The 23,747-nt window shown below is 39.3% G+C and overlaps 1 protein-coding gene across 2 annotated transcripts in view; it reads left to right on the plus strand.

Moving 5' to 3' along the window:
- CCDC141 (coiled-coil domain containing 141) overlaps positions 1–23,747 on the plus strand; it is a 231,792-nt gene that overhangs the window by 156,482 nt on the left and 51,563 nt on the right. For both annotated transcript variants that reach the window (XM_010859751.1, XM_010859753.1), the window contains exons 10-13: positions 10,774–10,915; positions 12,985–13,104; positions 16,092–16,283; positions 21,741–21,920. In XM_010859751.1, the coding sequence (XP_010858053.1) occupies positions 10,774–10,915; positions 12,985–13,104; positions 16,092–16,283; positions 21,741–21,920 (634 nt within the window). The remainder of the gene's footprint in view (positions 1–10,773; positions 10,916–12,984; positions 13,105–16,091; positions 16,284–21,740; positions 21,921–23,747) is intronic.

A 23,747-nucleotide genomic window follows, 5' to 3' on the forward strand; every position in this document is an offset into this window, starting at 1 on the left:
GAGATTCCTTAAAAAACTGGAAATAGAACTGCCTTATGACCCAGCAATCCCACTGCTGGGCATACACACTGAGGAAACCAGAATTGAAAGAGACACGTGTACCCCAATGTTCATCGCAGCACTGCTTATAACAGCCAGGACATGGAAGCAACCTAGATGTCCATCAGCAGATGAATGGATAAGAAAGCTGTGGTACATATACACAATGGAGTATTACTCAGCCATTAAAAAGAATACATTTGAATCAGTTCTAATGAGGTGGATGAAACTGGAGCCTATTATACAGAGTGAAGTAAGCCAGAAAGAAAAACACCAATACAGTATACTAACGCATATATATGGAATTTAGAAAAATGGTAATGATAACCCTGTGTGCGAGACAGCAAAAGAGACACAGATGTATAGAAGAGTCTTTTGGACTCTGTGGGAGAGGGAGAAGGTGGGATGATTTGGGAGAATGGCATTGAAACTTGTATAATATCATATATGAAACGAATTGCCAGTCCAAGTTCGATGTATGATACTGGTTGCTTGGGGCTGGTGCACTGGGATGACCCAGAGGGATGGTACAGGGAGCGAGGAGGGAGGAGGTGTTCGGGATGGGGAACACGTGTATACCTGTGACGGATTCATGTTGATGTATGGCAAAACCAATACAATATTGTAAAGTAATTAACCTCCAATTAAAATAAATAAATTTATATTAAAAAAAGAGAAATGCAATATGAGGATGAAGTTTTCCATAATTACACAAAAACTGGGAACCTCCTTTTTTTTTTTTTTTCTCAGTGAGCTCTCAGCTCAGAACTCTAAAACAAGGAAACCATAAACAAAAACATGAGCGAAAATATGGACTGGGGGAAAATACTTGCAAATGATGAGACCAACCAAGGGCTTAATTTTCAAAATATACAAATAACTCATATAATGTAACAATAACAACAACAGAAAATCCAACTGCAATTGTAAAAATGGACTGAAGATCTAGAGAGATGTTTCTCCAAAGAAGACATACAGATGGCCAGAAGGCACATGCAGAGATGTTCAACATCACTAATTATTGGAGAAATGCAAACCAAACCTACAGTGAGATACTACCTTACACCAGTTGAATGGCCAATATTTTAAAAGTCTACAAATGACAAATGCTGGAGAGGGTGTGGAGAAAAGGGAAAGCTTCTACAATGGTGGTGAGAAGGTAATGTCCCACCAACAACCGCCACGGAAACAGTGTGGAGTTTTCTTAAGAAAACTAAAAATCAAGTTGCCATACGATCCAGAAATCCTATTTCTGGGCATATATCCAGATAAAACTATAATTCAGAAAGATACAGGACTCAAAAACATGGAAGCACCCAGTAAGACCAGGCTACCTTATCAAGTATTCATTTAGCTTTTCCTGTTTGCTAAAATTAACTTCAGATTTACAAGTAAACTTGCTTCTGAATTGACTCAGTTTCTATTTCTGCATAAAAGACTGTTTCAGTTTTCATTCTATTTTGTTGTGGTGAATTGAAACTTATAGCCCTCATCCTGACTAAACACTTGGGCATAACCTTCAGTATTGCCCTCTTGCTCTAACATTTATTGCTATTTATTTAATGTTAATTCTTCATATGTTTATTTTTTACAGAGAAATAAAAACAGGAATAAGTTAGGATTTTCCTCTTTCCAAGATTTTCATTTGTGTTGACAGTCCCTACTTACCCTGATTGATACTGTGAATGATAATGAAGATTGGAGAGACCATGGTTCATTTAGTCGCTCATTTTATCATTGCCCAAATATTATTGCCTTTTGTAAATCAGATGCTCCCAAGTACCCAGTGCAGTAGATGAAGTTCCTGCCTTCATGCTATTTATATTCTGGTGGGAAGAAATAGTCAACGGACCAATCAATAGATGAGATGCTCTTACACAGCAATGAGTACTATGAGAAAAATAAAAAGTGGAATGGGATAAAGAGTGACTGTGGGAGGGGACCATCTTAGACATTGTAGTCAGGGAAGGAGTCCCTAAAGAGAAAGAGCCATCGTGCAAATAGCTGGGAGATGAAAAGCCCTGCAAAATAGCAGCAAGACTGTAGCAGAAATAAGTACAGTTTTGCTGGAGGAGAGGGTGACCAGGGAAAAAGGCCTAAGACAAGATCAAAGAGTTAAGTGGGAGTTAGACTATGCCCAAATGCTCACTGGCAATAAAGGCAATGTTTATGTGCTTTATCCACATTAACAGATTTCATCCTCAAACCACCCTATTATACAAGTACTTCTATTATCATTGTCCTGTTTTTTCAGGTTGGGAAGCTGCCTCAGAGAGGTTCATATAACTTGTCCTACCATCTGTCACAGTAGAAGGGGTAGAGAGAGTGCAGGTCTGAACCACTTTGGTTGTTAGGTTGTTAGCTGTCTCCTCGCTTTCAACTTCAGTCACTAGCAACAAGCCTGGCCACTTAGTGAAGGTGGGTTTTTTTGTTTGTTTGTGTAATTCTAGTGCATTTAAAATGTGCTCCATCTACCTTCTAGTTTCAACTCAAATCTCACCTTCCCTGTGAAGTTTTTCTTTATTTCAGTTTATTTAAAACATTATTGAACATACATATATAAGCATCTCATATGACATACCAGCACTGGGCTTCAAGGACAGTCAAAGATGCATAAATCTGTTCCCCAGTCTCCAGAACCTTGTTAATGGCCAGTCAGGGAATAAGATGTGAAGGGAGTATTCTTAGGCTTGAGGAAGCCTTGGGGACCTCTTCACAGAAGAGAGACACTGTCCCAAGCTCCTGCGGTCAGGATGGGTCAAGTGAAGGAATGAGACTTGAAAGGGCCATTGTTGGATTTGATCATCTAAGATGAGTGAAGGGTCTACATCTTCCAACCAAGATGAACAGAATCAATACCCACCACACAATGCTTTTTAAATTCCTTTATATTTGTTGGCTTTATCCAATAGTTTCACTTTTCACTCTGTGGTCTTCTGACTCATTCCTTAATTTTGACTTGTGATAGCATCATCTCTTCATCCAGACCATGACATCAGCTTGAGCTCAGCCCTTAAGGTCAACCATAAAGAAACCTCTTTTATGTTCCTTATCTCAATATTTACCTATTAGGTGACTTGATTTGAAATGTTAAGGGGCTGATGTGGCATAAAGCAAAGCTTATGTCAGGGAAAAAATATCGTAAAAGATCTTAAGTAAACACACAAAAATAAAATCCCTACCCACCATCAAACTAAAATCAACAACAACAACAGAGAAATAGAACCAGACTCCCTTTGTATCACAGAGTCATCCAAGATCACACATCATAGGAATTCTGCTAAGCATTTAAGAACTTGAAAGAACTTTTTTTTTTCAAGTCTGATGATATATTTAGATGGTAAATGTCAAATACTGAAAGGTGGGAAATTGCAAAGTTGAATTCTTATGACAGTGTTAACTCAGCCACTTTCCAAATATTTTCAAATCTATATTAAGTTGTTCTCTTTAGAGATTGAGTAAATGTCATAACTGCAACCTGGACCTGTTACCATTAAGACTTTGATAATTTTGAAACTCTTAGTACGGAAGGCACTAAAAGTTTACCCTTTCCATTAAATCTACGACTGATTAGATTAGGTTCTTAGAAAATATCTAGGAGTCTCTAATTACAGCATGGATTTATTCATTGATAATGCTGTGATGTGACATAGTGATGGTCCCAGAGTAAAAAGATTTGGAGCTGCAGCATCTACCGAGGAAGGCTGACTAAAGGGGCAGAAATCTGTGCTTTGGACCACTGAAGGAGAGTTCTCTCCAACGAGAGGGCTTAGAGAGAAAAGAACATGGGAGAGATGTGTGTGGACATATTTAGGAATAAAATGCTTATCATGGTGCTGTTTATAATAGTGCAAACCTGAAAACCACCTATATATGTCCAGAAAATAGGGAAATGTTTGAATAGCTTAAGGGCAAGCCTAGTGTGGAATATTCTAATTCAATATCAAAAGAGTGTTCTTGATAAATATTTGAAGACAGAGCATCCTCACAATATAATGTTGAGAGGGTAAAGCGGGATCCAAACCACACTGTAGTAACTTTGGAGGGAGAGAGGGGTGGAAAGGACTGCAGAGGGAAAAGCTTTTAGAAGGAAATACATTAAAATGTATGTTGCTATCTTCCAAATTATCTCAAATGAGAGTATTTGTCTGTTTAGCTATTACTGTGCCCCTTTTACTTGAGGATATATGTCATCAATTATGGAAGTGAAGTGAAGTGAAGTCACTCAGTTGTGTCCAACTTTTTGTGAGCCCATGGACCAGCCCACCAGGCTTCTCTGTCTATGGGATTTTCCAGGGAAGGGTACTAGAGTGGGTTGCCGTTTCCTTCTCCAGGGGATCTTCCTGACCCAGGAATCGAACCTGGGTCTCCTGCATTGCAGGCAGATGCTTTACCCTCTGAGCCAACATGTTCTACAATTATCTCTTTAATTATAAATTTTCTGTTTTTCTCTCTTTTCCTTCTTCTAGTAACTCCCTGTAGGAGAATCTCGGAGCCTCTCAGTCTGTCTCTTAACTTTCAGATTTTTCATTCCTTGATCACTTTGCATTGCATTCCCTCAAAAATGAATCAGATTCATTTTTCCCTTGTTAATTTTCCCTTTGTTTTCAACAATGGATTCTTCTTTTTTTTTTAATTAAATTTTATTATTATTTTTTAACACCAAAGACATTTTGTATTGGGGTTAGCCGATTAACAGTGTTGTGATAGTTTCAGGTGAACAGTGAAGGGACTCAGCCATACATATACGTGTATCCATTCTCCCCCAAAACCCCCTCTCATCCAGGCTCATAATATCTGAGCAGAGCTCCATGTGCTATACAATAGGTTTTTTGTTGGTTATCCATTTTATTTTATTTTTTTTATTTTATTTTTAAACTTTACATAATTGTATTAGTTTTGCCAAATATCAAAATGAATCCGCCACAGGTATACATGTGTTCCCCATCCTGAGCCCTCCTCCCTCCTCCCTCCCCATACCATCCCTCTGGGTCGTCCCAGTGCTCTAGCCCCAAGCATCCAGTATCGTGCATCGAACCTGGACTGGCATCTCGTTTCATACATGATATTTTACATGTTTCAATGCCATTCTCCCAAATCTTCCCACCCTCTCCCTCTCCCACAGAGTCCATTCTTCTGATTGTTTTCACAACTGTATTATTTTCACTCTTAGGATTTCTAACTCCTTTTTCCTATCCAATCTTGTTTTATTTCTGACTGTTCTTGTTTCAGAGTTTTTGTTTCTTTATTATGGGTATTGGTTTTTCCTTTCTCTCTCTGGTGGTGTGAAACATCTGATTGCTGTACTTATTTTCATTTCAGACGGAGTACATTTAGCTTTTGACTGTTGGGTGTTTCTCCTTGGGATTCATTTTCCTCATGTGTTTTGAAATTGTAGATTGTCCTCTAGATGGAAAGTGTTTGTTGTTCAGCTTTATTGTCCTTGCTTTGTTCTCTCCTCTTTTCTCTTTCCTCCTGAGCAGCTTTGCAGTGACTTCTACCTGGACCTACAGGATCTCCAGTCCAGCAACTATCTTCTGCTGTCTGATTAGGGTCACACAGGCTCCCATGGAGATACTGTGGCTCTCAGAAGTGCAGCCAGAAAACCAGGTTGGGGAGGAGTGGGGCTCCCTGACTGCCCAGCAATGTCTGATTCCTACAGCAGCTAGCTGTAGTGTTTTCAATCTCCTTTTGTAAGGAGGGAAAACCCCATTGCTATTACTGATTTCTGCCCTTCACGGAGTGCATGCTTTGGTCTCTCTGTCCTCATAGAAATGAAACTTGTTAGCATCTCTGCGTGGATCTGAACCCAGGAACCCTGTAGCTTCAGCCCCACTTGCTACTTATGTTTCTTTATTGTCTTGTGTGTATGAGAGATGTGTGTGGGTGTGATATCCGTGTGGTGGGCAGTGATTCAAAATGTATACAACTTAAGTCAATAAAAAACAATTATTGTGAAAACATGCATTTCACTTCCTCAGTTGGAATGGCACTTTTCCAAAGTAGGGATGAAAACTAGAGAGGTGGTTGTTTCCTGCAAAATAAAGATGTTAAACATGAGTTCCTGTCAAGAGAAGTAGCAAGCTAAAGATAAGGAAGATAATTTTTTTTCCCATTTTCAAAGTATAATTTGTCCATAGACAATAAGAAAAATATGATCAGCTGATTCCTTCTGATGAGATAGAGTAAGCTGTCAAGTACTTACCATCTGGTTCAGCTCCTAATCCAGATGGACTGCCAGTAGTAATTTATGAAAGGTCTGAAAGCAACTTGCTGCTCTTGGGAAAGAATCATTAAAACATATTAGCACTGGGATTTACTCCCATTCCTCAGCCTCAGTTTGTAACAAATGCAAAGGTGTAGGGAAACTGCTTCCATATAGGAAATATAACAGTCTATTTTTGAGCCAGAAGTCAATATGTCTGTGCTCTCTAGGGGGAAAAATAATTTTTCTTTCCCCTTCCCTCACCTCTCCTGGCTTAATGAATAGGGGAGAAAATACTTCCATGGTGAGGTTTCTAACAAATGTCTAAAGAAGCCTTCAGTCTGCCCTGGAGAAGGAAATGGCAACCCACTCCAGTATTCTTGCCTGGAGAATCCCATGCACAGAGGAGCCTGATAGGCTATAGTCTATTGGGTTGCAAGGAGTTGAACATGGCTGAAGTGATATAGCATGCACACACACAAACTATCATTCTCTACTGTTGCTCTAAAGTAGAACAGAGCTGTATGAAAATATAGTAATAAATTATTTTTGTGCAGAAAAAAAAAAGAAGCCTTCAGTCTGTCATTCCTGAGCCTCTGTGATACTTGAAGAAGTCAAAATCGATATCAAGAATAATCCAATATACCCCATGTTCATACTACAGGCAGGAACCATGTAATCCATTCATAGAGTGCCTGAAGATCAAGCAGTATTTCCAATGTAAATTACAGAGCCACAGATTGTTAGGTTTAGAAAGCAGGTCCACTGGTCGCTTCTCTCCCACCCCATCAGGCAGCACCTGAGCAGTGTGTCCAGAGTCAAAACAAAATGCCCGGGGAACTTGCTTCTACCAAATTTCTATTGTCTGCCCACAGTTCTTGCCCCATCGCTTATTAACACTACTGTGAAGTAATACTGGGTGGCTAATGGAATTCTATTAATTTACTTTCAGTTCATGTAAGAATCGCTGGCAGAGTTTGAGGTCATATTTTTCCTTTGATCAAACAATCTGCATTTCAGACTCTGAGGAAATTTGGCAATAGGAAGGCTATACGTGTTTTAAAATGTTTTGGAATGTTCAAAAGAAATGTCTGGAATCTTCACAAGAAAATATCTGGCATCAATTTTTCAAGTTTCCTGCTGAAAATGGTGGAATAGGGCAGTTATAATGTGCAAATTAGGTTTTCATCAAGGAGGAAAGGAGAGGAAACAGACCTGGGGACCTGGGGTCAGGAGTGTGGCAGATAAAGGTTCCATTCAGAGAGAAGGGGTTAATGCCTCACGTGACAGAGATGATCTAGCTGAGGACACAGAGGAAAACAGGAGCTGGCTGTCGCGAGCAAAATGATTGAGAACTTATACTAAAAAAGAGGTCTAAGCCACAAATAAGAGGGGTATGCACACGGGACAGGCAATTCAGTCTGACTCTATAAGACTTGAAACAGAGGAGAGAAGTACCCGTGAACCTAACTGTGAATCCTAAACCATCAAAGAAGAAATTGGGCAGTTTTCAGATAGCCTAAAACTTCTATAACTAGGCAAAGGGCAACGTCATCCTTGTTTAAAAACTGTTGGAAACTGTTACTAGTGACATTTTTAATACAATAACTATCTGTGCATATATTTTTGTTCCTTAAATTTGTGTCTTCTCTTCCCTTAAATATTGATCAAAGTATATTTTATTTAATTTGAAAATATGCTTTGATTTAGTTCTTAACAAGGCTTTGTATTCAAGGTTGCAGAGGATAAATGAATGAAAAGAATATTGCCTTTTCCCTTAATTTATAGTGCAGTAGATACACAAGATAACGTATAAATCACCACAAAATGAGACTGATTTCCTAGGTCATTGAAAAATAAAAATGAATGATCCATCCAAAGACAGAGAGAGAGAGACATTCTATTTGGCTCGTTATGATTCATCTAAATTAAAATTGTGAGTTGCTAAAAAGCAGTATTTTTACAGAAGAAATGCTTGATTTGCTTTTGTTTCCTGTTTCCATTCTCTGTGCCAGAGGGACCTTCAAGATGTGAATCTGAACAAGATATCAGGCCCCTCTAGTGGCCACTTTGCAAACTACCGACAGACATTGAACTATCTGGCGAAGACTGCCAATTTCAAAAGAGCATGCCTGCCAGGCTTATCCTGCTTCCATCAACAGTCAGTGCAAGGGAAAGTGAAATTTTAAAAGAATATACCGCCCCCTTCCCGCCATTGTATGTCAGGGACCCATAAAAATTATTACCATGAGGTGGTAATGAATGTGGATTCAGATTAGATGAATAGGTTCAAATCCCAGCCCTGCCATTTAATAAATGTGACCTGGGTAAATTGCTGAGCATTTCTGTACCTCACTTGGCTCATCTGCAAAACAGAGATAACAGTTATAGCCAGATTACAGGGTAGTTATGAGAATTAGAAGAGATTACTTAAAACATTAAAAATGGTGCCTTGTCGCCATAAATGGATTAATTTTAGAAAATGATTTCCCATTTACTTTGACAAGCCTTACCTTCTGTATTCTCTGTACTTTCTTTCCACAGTACTTCCTCACCTTTTCTATCTTTCTCATTCCAAATTTGCCTATTTTACAGAAAACTATAACATATAGGACAACTGGGATTTTAAGGACCTGTTTAGCATACAAAGTCTAAAATGTAGTCAAAATGTGATTACTGTTACCGATACACTACTTTTACAGAATTCGTGGATATGAAGAATTATTTCCTAAACTCTCCTGATTTCTTGATTATACTCTTTACTGTCTCTGAGTTATTAAAATGTGGAACAAGTTTTAATGTTGTGAAACACTATGTGTCAGGAATCAGATTTCTCCAAAATCAAGCTTCTCTGGGCCTCTGGTGGTCCCACAGGACACACTTGAATCCCATGTACACTCGACGAGATTCTCAAGCTGCCTGATGAGCCCTCAACTCTTTGGCAGCCTCATTGTCATTCCTGTGAAGTCACTTTCCCTCTCAGGCATTTGGGAACCTGCCCTCATTTCATTACTAATTAAATTCATTTTTACAAAGTCATAAATTAATTATTTGAGGTAAAACTCCTGAATTCTGTATCTTGTTCCAAGATCTTTTTAAGCTCTGGGTAATTAAATGTAAGAGTTATCAGCTCATCTTCATGAGTATTGGAAGGAAATGACTGATGGGAAATTAAAGACTCCAGCTTCTTACATATTAGGAGAGGCTCTGTCTCAGCGATAGGTTGAACACTGTAAAAGTGCTCATTGCATCAGCTGTGTCCTTTCGTTGTCTTGCATTGCTGGTAAGCCTATGTTGGAAATGGTTTGGAAACTTGCTAGTGTGTCTTTAGACCATAGCAAAGGGGGTCCAACTCAAAGTTCATTTGTCGTTTTAAAGGCATTTTCATTTTGTGAACTGTCCTGTCACTTTTTCTCACAAGACCAGCCCTTTGGAGAAAATTATCAGTTCAGTTAAGTTCAGTCACTCAGTCGTGTCCGACTCTTTGCGACCCCATGAATCGCAGCACGCCAGGCCTCCCTGTCCATCACCAACTCCCGGAGTTCATCCAGACTCACGTCCACTGAGTCAGTGATGCCATCCAGCCATCTCATCCTCTGTTGTCCCCTTCTCCTCCTGCCCCCAATCCCTCCCAGCATCAGGGTCTTTTCCAATGAGTCAACTCTTCGCACGAGGTGGCCAAAGTACTGGAGTTTTAGCTTTAGCATCAGTCCTTCCAAAGAAATCCCAGGGCTGATCTCCTTCAGAATGGACTGGTTGGATCTCCTTGCAGTCCAAGGGACTCTCAAGAGTCTTCTCCGACACCACAGTTCAAAAGCATCAATTCTTCGGCGCTCAGCTATCTTCACAGTCCAACTCTCACATCCATACATGACCACAGGAAAAACCATAGCCTTGACTAGATGGACCTTTGTTGGCAAAGTAATTATACCTGTGTATAATTAACAGGTACAAAATTATAATATGAGGCTTGGTTTCCTCTTATGAACATGTACATCATATTCCTCATTATTTGTGATAGTTTCGTTTTCACCTAATGATTGCAGCCTTGAGTCTTCATAATCATTCAGAACCAAGACCTAATGTCACATGAATATTTTACCCTATTGGATCAGTCAGTGTTTTGTTAATTGGCTGATATACATTTCTATTCAAAGATCATCTTTAGATAAATGAAGCTTTCAAATAAACCCCCAGGAAAACTCTTGGCAGACATCCTGTGCTTTTTGCCATAGGGCTCTCAAAACATCTTAGAGAAATATTAAAAAGTGAATATTTAGGAAAGAAGATTAGACCTGGTTGCAAAAACGCATAACTCATATTTTCCCTCAGGACTGAGTTAAACAAAAGAACATCATTTGGTTTTGCTCTGTGCTGTACCAGGACTACAGCTTCTTAACTTCTATTATCCTGAAGCTTAATAACTTTTATCAAGTCATACTTATGGAAGATTCATCTTCTAGTGTTTCCTGTTCCTGGGGCTTCTCTATAAGGGTGGAGTGAACTAACAGCTGGCTTGTTCCATTCAGCTCTCGGGTGACCGGTGTCTGTGAGATTATGGGCTGCCTCAGAAGACGGGTAGAACATCTGACTGAACAGTGTTCAGCGCACAAGGAATTTGCTCTTAAGAGACAGCAATTAACAGCCTCGGTGGAGGGCCACCTAAGAGAGGTAATTTCATAAAGTGTGTCCTCCTTCAGGTATAATGCTATTTAGATGAGGCCCCTTACCTGGTGGTGACAGATGATGGTATGGCAATGACAGCATGTGGGCCCATATGGTGGGAGTACAGGGCGTGTCTCCTTAGGATTCCCTTCATCCCACGTTAGGCTTTACATTCAAACAGAATGAAGCTGTAATTCACTACTACTCACCAACCATCCCTGTCCCAGGCTGCCAAAACTAGAAGCGTCATGCTTCCTGCCTCCCAGCCTCGAGCATGTTTACACAAAGGCAGCTCTCACTTTGCACAGAACTGTGTTAACTGTGTTCATTGAACCAGGTGCACAATTGGGATTGTGTTCTCCTTGATTCACACGGCTCTGTGCATGGCTCCCGTATGCATGCTTTGATTGTCATGGCACCATACAATAGAAGAACAGTGGATAATGCTTCCCTGCTGGCTCGGTGGTAAAGAATCCACCTGCCAGCAGAGGAGACACAGGTTCAATGCCTGGTCTGGGAAGATCCTTCCTTCCGCGGAGCAACTAAGCCCCATGCATCACAACTATCGAGCCTGTGCTCTGGAGCCCAGGAGCCACAACTACTGAGCCCACGTGCCCTAGAATCCCTCTCCACAGCAAGAGAAGCCACTGTAATGAGAAGCCCGCACACTGCAACCAGAGGGTAGCCCCCTCTCACGGCAACTAGAGAAAAGCCAGCATAGCGGTGAAGACCCAGTGCAGCCAAAAATAAATTAAAAAATTTTTTTAAAAGAACAGCAGGCTGATACCAAAAAAAAAAAAAAGTGAGTTTTACAGTTTCCAGGAATAAATTGACATTATCATAAATTATTGAACTAAGACAGTGCAAAGTACCAAGACTACTCTGAATAAAACCAGACATGTAAAATCCTTTCTCCAAAGTGAATACAATGGTTTGAAGAATTTTATTTCCTATTTCCAAAAAAGAATGAAACCAGGCAGCTACTATTTGGCTAAACAAAAATTACTGGTCTATGGATGGAATTATAGCAAAACCTAGTATCTCAATGACATTAATGCTTATGAACCATGTTCAAAGGCTGGGTCTCCAATTTTCAATGATTTTTTTTTTTTTTTTGCCTCAATGGACTTACATGTCTGACTTACACAAATGGAATTAATAGACTTCACAGGAGAGGTCATTAAATAATCAAGTCTCTATCTATATTGCCTCCTCGCCTGTTATTGATCCATAGATGGGAGTGTGAGCCTTGTTCTGATGCTTGGGTCCAGGGAGATTGCAAATATGGCGGCAGCTGTAGTGTTGCATTCCCTGGAGCCTGAGATTCAAGCTAATGTGGTAGAGGTAATAGTAATAGTAATAGTAATAGCAACAGCTATTGCTAATTGTCTTGCTACTGTGAAGTCAGAGCCAATTTGACTCTGGGAAGTATGGACTCTAGTCCGAGCAAGGCAGTAACTTGAATTGAATAGAACCCTTTACAGGTCACTATATTCATTTATCCTTTGTATATCGAAGTCACCCACATTCATCAATTAAGTCTCCTGAGCACGCTCCTGTGTTTTGTTATCACATATATAGCAAGTGGTGCTGCCCTAGAGTCCCTCAGCCCTAAATAAAGTAATCCATAGAGTGATCTAATACTTGTGCTGAACTTCTGTTTCAAAATGTACCTGTAAATTGGGCTCCATTCAGCATATAGTGCATGATTGTGATTTAATGAACCAGAAAAGTTCATCTCTATTGATGTGTTGACAAGTGCATTATCCTTTTTAGGTAATATAGATAATAAATTTTTAGGGAATGTGTATTGTTTCTGTTATCTCATTGCTATTAATAAGAGAAATATCTGTAAACATGTATCCTTTCTTGGTGGGTCAGTAATACTACCACATATGAAGAGCAGCATTATTAAATATAAAATTCTGAAATATTTTAGACCATTTTTAGATTAAATTGATATATATTAAAGTGTAATGGGAAAGTAGAGAGCAATATCTGTCTTTCCTACACATATGCATGCATATATGCCAATATTTATTGCTAAGGCTGAAATATATTCTTTATTTCTGAAGGTTGAAATGTCCATTCAGAAAATCAGCACAATACTTTCCAATGCAATGGATGTCGGTTCCAGCCTTTCTGAATCAGAGAAGATTTTGAGTAAATATCTGGAACTAGATAAACAAGCTAAGGTAAATAAAATGAGAGTTATTATTATAGTTATGATTTTGTGAATATCATTTCTTTTCAGTAGCTATAAAACTTAATCCTAGCTCCCTTAAGGGCTGCAATTCTAAATTAGTATTATGGCAAATAATGAAACTCCTACTAGTAACTACAAATAAAAAAACTCCGACTAGTATGTGCATCTAGATTACTTATATGTGCATTTATTAGGGTGTTTGAGCTCACAGAAACTCAGCATTATAGCCTGGTATTAGACACTTACTTGGCCCTCTTCCCTTGCCTGGCAGATGTTAGCAGTTCCTTCTGGGGGTTCCAGAGGAGGCAGAGAGAGTGCTTCTCTAAGGCTATTTGTAATTTTCTGCTAGAGTAAGTTGCAAAAGAAAATTACCAAAAGCAACATGCATTGATGCAGATTCCAGGAAATTAAAAAAAAATCTTGTTTGCACACCCAGTGTTTAGAGACAGAAGATGCCCCCTCCTCTGTCTGAAATTTTCTCTAGCACCGTTTCACCCCTTTCGCATGGCACTTGGGTTCAAATATTCCTGCATAAAGTCCCTGCCTGCCCCAGCAGGTGGTTAGGAAGGTGGAGCGTACCCCTGTCTGCAGGAAAACGGCCTCGCTATTCCATCTTTCCTTTTTTTTTAAATTTAATGTTTATTTTATGTTGGGGTATTATTGATTTACAATTTTGTGTTAGTTCTTGCTATACAGCGAAGTGCTATACGTGTGTGTGTGTGTATACATACACACATTCTTTTTCAGATTCTTTTCTCATATAGGTTATTACAGAATATTAAGTAGCATTCCCTGTGTATACAGTAGGTCCTTGTTGATTATCTATTTTATATATGGTAGTGTATATAAAAGTGTATATGTCAATCCCAATCTCCTAATTTATCCGAGTCTCCTTCACAAATAGCATCCCCACCTGAAACTCACAGATGAACCAATATTTAAGGGGGTGTTTTAAATTCATTATTTTTTTTAAAAAACTTTTTTTTTTTTCAGAGTTCTAGGACTTTTAATCTGTCCCAAAATTGCTGAAGCAAAAATCATGATAAAACGTCTGCTTTCCTTTACACCCCCCAACGCAAAATTAAAAAAACTCCATAGGAAAAAAATGGTTTTGTACATGGGAAGAAACATTATGAATTCAAAACTTACAGATAAGGGTTAGCTCTATCACTCTTTAAAAAGTTTATACGAATATCCAGTCAACACCAACAAGGTTACCTCCCTTGAAATGTTATCTATACGGATTTCCAAGTAGACCACAGAGCTGTATACTGTCTTGGAATGTCCTCAGAAGGCTCTGTCGTTGATCAGTTAACAGAGTAAAAACCCCAGAATCCTTTCTTTCAAATGGAAGAGGGAGAGTTTTTTAAAATTCATTATTTAAAACGTCTAAAATGAAATACATGCCTGAAGTCAATTTCATTTTTTTTATTTTAAAAATATGAGAGAAAAGGAGGACATTTTATGGGGAGAAACTCCTCCGTTTCCTTTTTCCCAGAGTACTCTGTGGGAGCAGCGCTTGTAAATGAAAGTTAGCTTTGGTTAGTGGAGCATTTGGGAAGTGTATTAAATACAAGTGCAAGAGCAGTCCCTCCTGGTTGTAAATGAGGGTGTAGCTTCTCTCTTTCATGTTTGCTTGGATCCTAGCCTGGTCTCACAGTCTATGGCAATCATGTATGTAGTGCTTACCTCCCCATCCATTGACTCAGTGGTTAAATTTCATGTGCCAGAAATTACACTCAAGAGAAATCATATGAGAGCCACCCTAGGCAAGTCAAATTCACTGACTCTTTAGATTATTCAGACCTCATCTGTACCGTATTCCCTACATGCATATATATGGAATTTAGAAACATGGTAACAATGACCCTATATGTGAGATAGCAAAAGAGACACAGATATAAAGAACAGACATTTGGACTGTGGGAGAAGGTGAGGGTGGGATGATGTGAGAGAATAACATTGTAATATGTATATTGCTGCTGCTGCTGCTGCTCAGTCAACTTCAATCCTGTCCGACTCTGTGCGACCCCATAGACGGCAGCCCACCAGGCTCCCCCGTCCCTGGGATTCTCCAGGCAAAAACACTGGAGTGGGTTGCCATTTCCTTCTCCAATGCATGAAAGTGAAAAAATAAAGTGAAGTCGCTCAGTCGTGTCCAGCTCTTCGCGACCCCATGGACTGCAGCCTACCAGGCTCCTCTGTCCATGGAATTTTCCAGGCAAGAGTACTGGAGTGGGGTGCCATCACCTTCTCCGAATATGTATATTACCAGATGTGAAATAGATCACTAGTCCAGGTTCGATGCATGAGACAGGGTGCTCAGGCCTGGTGCACTGGCAGGACCCTGAGGGATGGGATGCAGAAGGAGGTGGGAGGGGGGTTCAGGATGGGGAACACATATACACCCATGGCTGATTCATGTGAATGTATGGCAAAAACTACTACAATATTGTAAAGTAATTAGCCTCCAAATAAAATAAATTAATTAATTAAAAAATAAAAACTCATAAATGGAGATTTTTAAGGAGACTGAATAATTAACATGGAATTTTTTAAAATTAAAAAATGAGTAAACAATTTCTATAAATTATCATCTCTTATAAAATTAATTTAAGTACTTTCTAGAGCTACTGGTAAATTTCACAAAGCAATTATCATGTATAATTATTTTAATTATTTAAAAAATGTCTGTTTTATAACCTTTCATACTAAATAAACTTTCTCCTATCTCTACACACAAAAAAAGAATGTTCTAAATAAGAAGTATAGTAATAGACTGAAAGAGTAATCGAGATGGTTTTCATTTAATGGTGCCTTTTCTTGAATTTTGAAATGTGTGCCTTTTTTATTGAGGAGAGTTTTGGTACAAGTTCAATTAATTAATCGTAATAGATGGCTGAACCGAAGGTAATGGAATGTGAGTGTTCACGATTCCCCTGTCAGCCGCTGACCCCCTGTGTTCGGCTTTTGTAGGAGACATCACATGAATTAGAAGCAGCTGCAAAACTCTTGACAGAGAAACATGATTTTGAACTTGATGAACTGGCATCGCTTTCTTCTAAAGCTAAACGGCTAGAGGAAGAATTAAACATATTTGGCCAAAGCATCAACTCCAGGTCACAAGTCCTACAAACTTACGTGGCATTTCTAAAGTCATCGGAGGAGGTACAGTACCTATGGGCTGTCCTCTTTGGCAACACGACAAAGAGGCTGTGTTGAAACACTTTTTACTATGGCCTGCCATTATTTACAATATTCTAAACATAAAACAAAATTATTTAAAAATCAGTCATTTTCTATTTTGAAGTAAGTCATCAATCTCTTCAAAATACCTAAGCAATGTGTGTGATTTATTTGAAGTACACAGAATTGGAGATTATGGTCTGTTGAGTCTGGTCTCAGATCTGTCTTGTTTAATGCTTCTTAATAAGTTTCCTCTGAGAGCTTCTTAGGAAGCATTATTTTGACTGGTTTGTATTAAATAATCTGTAAAATTTCCTCTGGTAGACTAGCATTCCGTCTCTCAAAGGTCCCAGCTTCTCAAAGGTGGCATCAGTAATAGAAAAGTAATTAGCCTCCAATTAAAATAAATACATTTATATTTTTAAAAAAAACAAAAGACAAAAAAAAGAGAAAAGTGCTGGAGTCCCACCTCTTAACTCTGGTCCCAGTGTACCCATGCTCCATTGCTCAGTCGTGTCCAACTCTTTGTGGCCCCACGGACTGCAGTCTGCCAGGCTCCTCTGTCCATGGGATTTCCTGGTCAAGAATACTGGACCGGGTTTCCATTTGCTCTTCTGGGGGATCTTCCCAACCCAGGAGTCAAACCCGTGTCTTTTGGTTGGCAAGCAGATTCTTTGCCACTGAGCCACCAGGGGAGCACCCATGTGTACTCTCCTTTCAGGGAGAAGGCTGCTGCTTCAGTGGCAGATAGAGCTCTGCAAAATCTGCTCAGGGGTGAAGTCACCAAAGGCAAGTAGCCTTCTCCTCCAGTCCCCTCACCACACTCACCCGTGATCCTGTCTGCCCTCTTTGCCTCTGCCTACTCTCTTTCTACAATAGTCTGAGTTCTCGCCATCTGAAGGAGGGACATGCCCAGGCCTTGGAAATCTCAGGGAACCACTGTCTCCTTTTCCACATCTTTCTTTATCCCGGATTTTTTTTTTTTTCAATTTTTCTTATCCTTGAACTCTCAGGGTTTGGCAGACTACAACTGACAGGTTGTTCTGTTGATGAACATTTTCTCCAAACTTGAAATGGTGGAGAAGGTACAAAGAAGTACTTGCTCTGCATCTTCATTGCCAAAAATGTACCTTCTTAGTTTCTAGCTCAGCACTTGCTTCCACTGGCCACTCTGGCCTCTGGGGCCAGGGACTTGGTGATTAGGGCTGATATCTCAGCTTTACAGGCAGCACTTTCACAGAAGGACTCCCTGTCCTTTCATCTGCCCGGCTTTCGCTCTATTTTCTCACCTGGCAGAGGCTCCTGTCCTCACCCTGGCAGGGCTTTCAGTCTGTCCAGCCTCCTCTCCCTTGGGCTTTCCTTCTTTCCTCGCCAGCTTATTCAATTGCATTATACTCCCCCTACCCTCACTTCCCTGGCTTCCACCGTAACTCTGCCAATTCCCAATTCTAGATCAATCCAACACTCTGTTTACTCTGCTTCTCTTTCCAAGCTTCCAGACGCTCCTGTGGAAAGTCAAACAATTGTGCTGGTTGGTGCTGTTACAAATTCAAGGGTCTTTTTCCTCAGCTGAGCACCCCTCCCCCGCTACCATATGCCCTCCAGTTGCTGCCCATTCAGTAGTGACGCTCAAGCTTCTTACCACAGTTTCCATTCCTAAATCTGCACTCTTACCTTGTATGTGACTGAAAAAATACATGAGTCCATTGAGCCAAATTGCCTCATCTTCTATCAGCTTCCAAACCCACGGACATATTCTCCCTTCCTCCACTGCCACCAATAAAGTGGGGTTTCTGCATGTGTCCCCCTATAACCAGCCCTCGGTACCTCCCTGTCTGCTCCCGAATCCTTCAGAATGTAGCTTTAGCATCCATTCTTGAATTTTGAAAATCTGCTTCTTATGTTTCTTCCCTCTCTTTTGTCTACAGTTCTCCCCAAGCAGTCTTGCCTTCACTATGGCTGCCACTCTATAGTCTTCTTTCCTTTCACATCTGGACTCGTGGGATGGGAAGATGACGTTTCTTTCCTCCTCTTGTTGATCCTCTCCAGTCCTCATCCTACTGCCACTTAGTTTATCCTTGGTTCAGCCTTGCCTTTTACCAACTCTTCACTCCATTGAAAACACTCTTATAAGCTTATTACTTGCTAGTTGACAGATGAAATGGTGTATTTTCAGTCTTTATTCCACTTGATCTCTCTGCCATATTTGTTTAACCCAGTTACTCATACTTACCTCCTTTGACTTTATAAAGAAAAACAGATTTAATGAGGTATAATTTACATACCCTAAAATTGCCTATTTTAGGATGTAGTGATTTTTAGTATTTATTTATAAAATTGTGCAAACATCAGTGCACTCCAGTTTTGGTATGTTTCCACCACCCCAAAAAGAGCCTATGAATACTTTTTGTCAGTCCTGGTTGCCAATCTCCCAGCCTCAGGCACGTACTAATCTGCTTTCTGTCCCTATCAGTTCACTTCAGTTCAGTCACTCAGTCGTGTCCGATAGATTTGCCTTATTTGGATATTTCACATAACTGGGATAATCATCCTGTTTGCTTCTTTATCTGTTACTTCCTTTTCTTGATTCAATTCTCTGTTCCTGAAGTGTGGTGGGTCACAGACTTCTTGCCTGTGCTCTCTCTTTTGTGCATTTTACACACTCTCCCTACAAAAATCACCCCCAACCAACACACCTTTGGTTTGCAATGCATCAGTAACCCCAAATTGGTTCTTCAGCCCCAACTGTTATGAGCTCCAGGCCAGTATTTTCAACTTCCAATTATACTAACTACCTACTGGTATTCTGTAGCCTCCTTAAAACTCAACAGAACACAACTGGTTATCTTTTCTTCAAACGTGTTTCCTTCTGTATTTTGGCATTGGATTAATGAACCCACCATCTTTCAGAAGTCCTGTGTAGAAGTTCAAAGTCTGTTCTAATCCCTCTGTTAATGAGGACTTATTTTGTATCAGTATCTGAACTTTTAATTCCTGATTTTGTTTCATCCTTATAATATCCCTATATGTATTCACTATTATCCTCACTTTACAAATGAGAGAAACTGAAGCTCTGGGAAGTTAGACAAAACAGGTAGTAAACATCAGAGCTGAGGTTTAATCCCCAGTCTCCTCCCTTTTGTTTTTCCATATTCTGAAGGCCATGCTATCCCATATCTGTCTTTAGAGACGACCTGTGAGATTTCTGAATTCGCCTTTGTACCATCACCTCCTCAGTGCAGGTCCTCATCATCCTTGCCCAGGTTAAAGAAATTGTATCTGCCTGTTCTCTCTGCCTTCTGTAATTCTCCCCTTCATGCCTTTCAAAAAACGATCATTCTAAAGCACATCTGATCATGTTACCTCCTGAAATTCAGGCAATATGACAAATATAATTTGTGATGCAAATTATAACTTTTACTCTCAAATGGATAATGTATTAAAGTTGATTATTAATTCACTTTAAAAAAGAAAGTAGTCCATATTCAAGGGAAATTCCTGTAATGACATCATGCTTACTTACATTCAAGGAGATTTATTTTTGAGCAGTTAGGAAAGGAGGATGACTTGAAGTTTAGGTTTTGAGAATTTCACATAACTGACAGCCCATCAGATTGGCACCCCAGCCTGTAGCGCACAATGCCACTGAAGTACTGATGGTTGTCATGCTGATTTGGAGTCACTGTGAGAGCTGTCAGTTGTTTCAAGCTAACGAGAATGTGTCACATCATGTTGAGTAGAGTACCAAACATGTTGAAACCGGCTGGCTGGCTTTATCCCAACCCAATGATCATGCTTGCGTCTTAACACTCAGCGTGTGCTATCTGGACTTCACCCACACCGATATCGTTTATCCTGCTCTTAACCAGCCCGTGTTTCACACTTGTACCTTCGCGCTCATTATTCCTTCCATCTGGAGCCCCCTTCTCCTGTTCCCTGTCACCCTGGACAATCTGAAAGACACAGATCAAGTGTTACTTTTGTTGTGCTTTCCGGTTTCTTTAGATAGAGCTGGTGGTCCCTCCTCAGTGTGCCCAGAACATGGTGTGCATACTTGTCTTCGTGGTATAATAATTTGCTTATGGTTCTCTTTCTCCCAGAATTATCTTTGGGAGCCCAGGGAGACAGATGCTTAGTTCTTACTATGAAATCGTAGGGGACCCCCTGGAGGAGGTAGCATTTTAACTATCTCATGAAGGATAAGTAGGAGTTGAAAACTAAGAAAAGATCATTCTGATGCTGAAATAAGCATCAGCAAAACAGAGGCATGAATAAATGGAATATGGGGAAAGAAGAGAGAAGTTCTGTGAGTGCCCTTTGCAGCACTCATTAAATGAAGAACCATGTTAAAATCTTTAAAATATAGTGACTAACCACTGCTGAAATTTCATACCTTCTTTAGATGGCTTTCAGTAGATATGAACTCTTTGAGTCTTGTCCTGTTGGCTGTTAAACTGAAAGAAAGTGAAAGTTGCTCAGTCATGTCAGACTCTTTGCAATCCCACTGACTGTGGCCCACCAGGCTCCTCTGTCCATAGAATTCTCCAGGCCAGAATACTGGAATGGGTAGCTATTCCCTTATCCAGGAGATCTTCCCAACACAGGGATCAAACCCAGGTCTCCTGCACTGCAGGCAGATTCTTTACCATCTGAGCCACCAGGGAAGCCCATTGGCTATTAAGTATTATTCAAAATGCTTAAAAAATTGTGTCAAAATTTTTCTACTACTTCTATAATACCCAGTTTTGTGTTAATCTATAGTTCTACAGGCACATTTGATTTTATATAAACTCTGTCCAAAGACACTGATTTAAAATAATCTAGTACTGCTTACATTGGTTAGCCAATAAGAAAATATAATTCTAGGGAGGTAAAGTAACCTCAATAACATTTTCTCATGGAGGCAGTTTAATATTAATACACATACAGAAAATTCATAATTATTAGTACTCTTTTGTTCTGGCTTATCACTGAGGAGAAGCAAGTCGTGATTTACTGATTATGAATAATTTTTTCACTGATTTACATTTCCTTTTGATTTGTAATCCTTGATTTTATATGTTTATCTTTCTTCTGAATTATAAAACTCAGCTCTAAAATGAAACCACACTGGTCTTTGACATAAATTGTCCCCAGTTGCAAAGCATACACATGTACAGTACATAAATATGATTTTGGCTACAGTAACTAGGTCTTCTGGATAATAAACTTGTCAGCTCAATTTACTACCCAGGGGTAGTCAGTCTGGTCTGTCAACAACCTAAATAGATTTGTGTCTTTTCAGTCAGTTGACAATACTTAATAATTATTTAAAGACTTCTGAAATGTAGGTTCCAAGTAAATTCTTATATAGGCTTTCACTGGAATCTAGTATTTTTCCCTTTAAAAATGTTTTGAAGTGTTCTTAACTTTCATTTATATTCTCTCTCTTTTTTTCAGGTAGAGAAACAATGTCAGGGCCTAAAGGAGTTTTACCAAACTGATATCCTACGAAAGGAGGAGGGCGGTGCTGAAGCCAAGCATTGGTCTGACTCAGTGGAGAAACAATGGCAGCTATTTTTAAAGAGGAGTTTTTTAACGCATGACCTTGGGCTCGAGTTCCTTAATTTAATAAATATGGTAAGAACGACAGTAAATGAGTCACACCTTCTTCAAGGATTACTTGTCAAAGTCAAGATCGTAAATTCAAAATTTCAACCGTCATTCAGCCAGGCTGGTTTAGGAAGTTCTTTCTAGCTTCATTCACCGCGAACAGTCCTGAAGCCCAGCATGTTTGTGCTTCTTTGGTCCTAGACCCCTTGTGAGTTTATCATGTGAAGGCTATTATATCTGTTAAGAAGAAAGAAGGAAAATACTCTGAATGCAACATTGTTATTATTACACAGAGTCCTCAGAGGTTCACCCCAAAGTTCTGAGTTAGGTTGAGAGCATGCAACAAGATTCTTACAAGATTTCCAGAGGCTGAAGATAACATCTAGGATGAATCTTCATTTTGAAGACTATCTTATAACACCAGATTTTCATAGTGAAGCCCCATTGTACTTAGAAATGTACCCTAATTTTAGTTGTTAAGTTAGATTTGTAAAGTATACTAGAATACTTATATCAACTTCAGGCCCATTCACAACAGAACTCTTATTCTTAAAAGATGGTTAATCCACCTCTCCTTCAATACCTCAAGTATCTTCCTATTAAAACAGTTTGTTTTATGTTAGAAAATGCCAGCTTCTAGAAAGGTTTGTTCCTTTTTTTTTTTTTTAATGTTAAGTTGAATCTCTCTTCATATCTGATTCTAACCCTCTATAGATCCACAGAGAAGAAAAATGTATTCATATTTAATCCCTCTTACACTCAAAAAATTTTCAAACCTGGAAGACAGTTGCAAAGTCCAGTTTGAGTCTTCTCCAGCTAACTAGATATAAATCCTTTCTATTATTTAAGAGGTAGCTTTATTTTTTTCTTCATCCTAATCCTCCCTCCCAAAATTGTCCATGACCTATCAAAACCATTCATAATATGTAAACAAAAAGTAAAGCACCACTTCAACACAAAGTGGACATCATTCTTTACCAACGAGAACTAAGATTAGACTAGTGCTTATAGCAATAATTTTACTTTATTGGTTCATATTAAGCTTGTGATGAAAGAAAACTGTAATCACATCACATTTTTTTACTGCAATTCCTGCCAAGATGGGTCTTTCCCATTTTATATCCTTGTCACCTATTTATCTGTTTCATACAAATGTGAGCTTTTATATTTATTCCTACCTTGTATCACTTTGTTAGTTTTAACTCATGATTGCATCTTGTTAAACTAATTTTGTGCCTGCTATCTACTACATTAGCCATCTCTCCTGGGTTTAATGTCATATATTAATAAGTAAGCCTCCCACGGCTGCAATTAGATCTTTAATAAAAGTGTCTGAGGGTCAGGTTGATACTCCAATCCATTAAGCAATCAGTTGATAAACCAGTCTTTGAAATAATCACTGACACTCCCAGTAGTACTTTATTTTAACCAGCATTTCACAGTCTTTTTCTCAAGTCTCTATTGAAAGATGCTGCTAAAAGGAAGGTCTGTCTACCCAGTATCCTATCAATTGTGTAATATAATTTGGCAAAAACTAGGTTGACTCCTGGTGATCTAAGGGTTCTTTCCGAAGTGCTCACAATCTGCTTGATCAATGATGATTTTATTGCCCTGGTTTTCAGTATAAAGCCTATTGATCAGTAAATCACATAGTCCAGGCTTTCCCCTGTCTGATAATCAGGGCATTTTTCTTTCTCTAATTTTCTGGCCCTCCTCCCATTTTCTGTAGATTTGCAAAGATGGCTGACATCTGCAGTTTTCTCAGAACTCTGACATGTGATGAATCTCAATCTGGAGCCCAAATTCATTTGAAACAGTCTCTAACTATTCTCATCTACTTTGAGCTACAATTTC

This window comes from Bison bison, unplaced genomic scaffold, assembly GCF_000754665.1.
Source record: "Bison bison bison isolate TAMUID 2011002044 unplaced genomic scaffold, Bison_UMD1.0 scf7180017864460, whole genome shotgun sequence".
Taxonomy (NCBI): domain Eukaryota; kingdom Metazoa; phylum Chordata; class Mammalia; order Artiodactyla; family Bovidae; genus Bison; species Bison bison.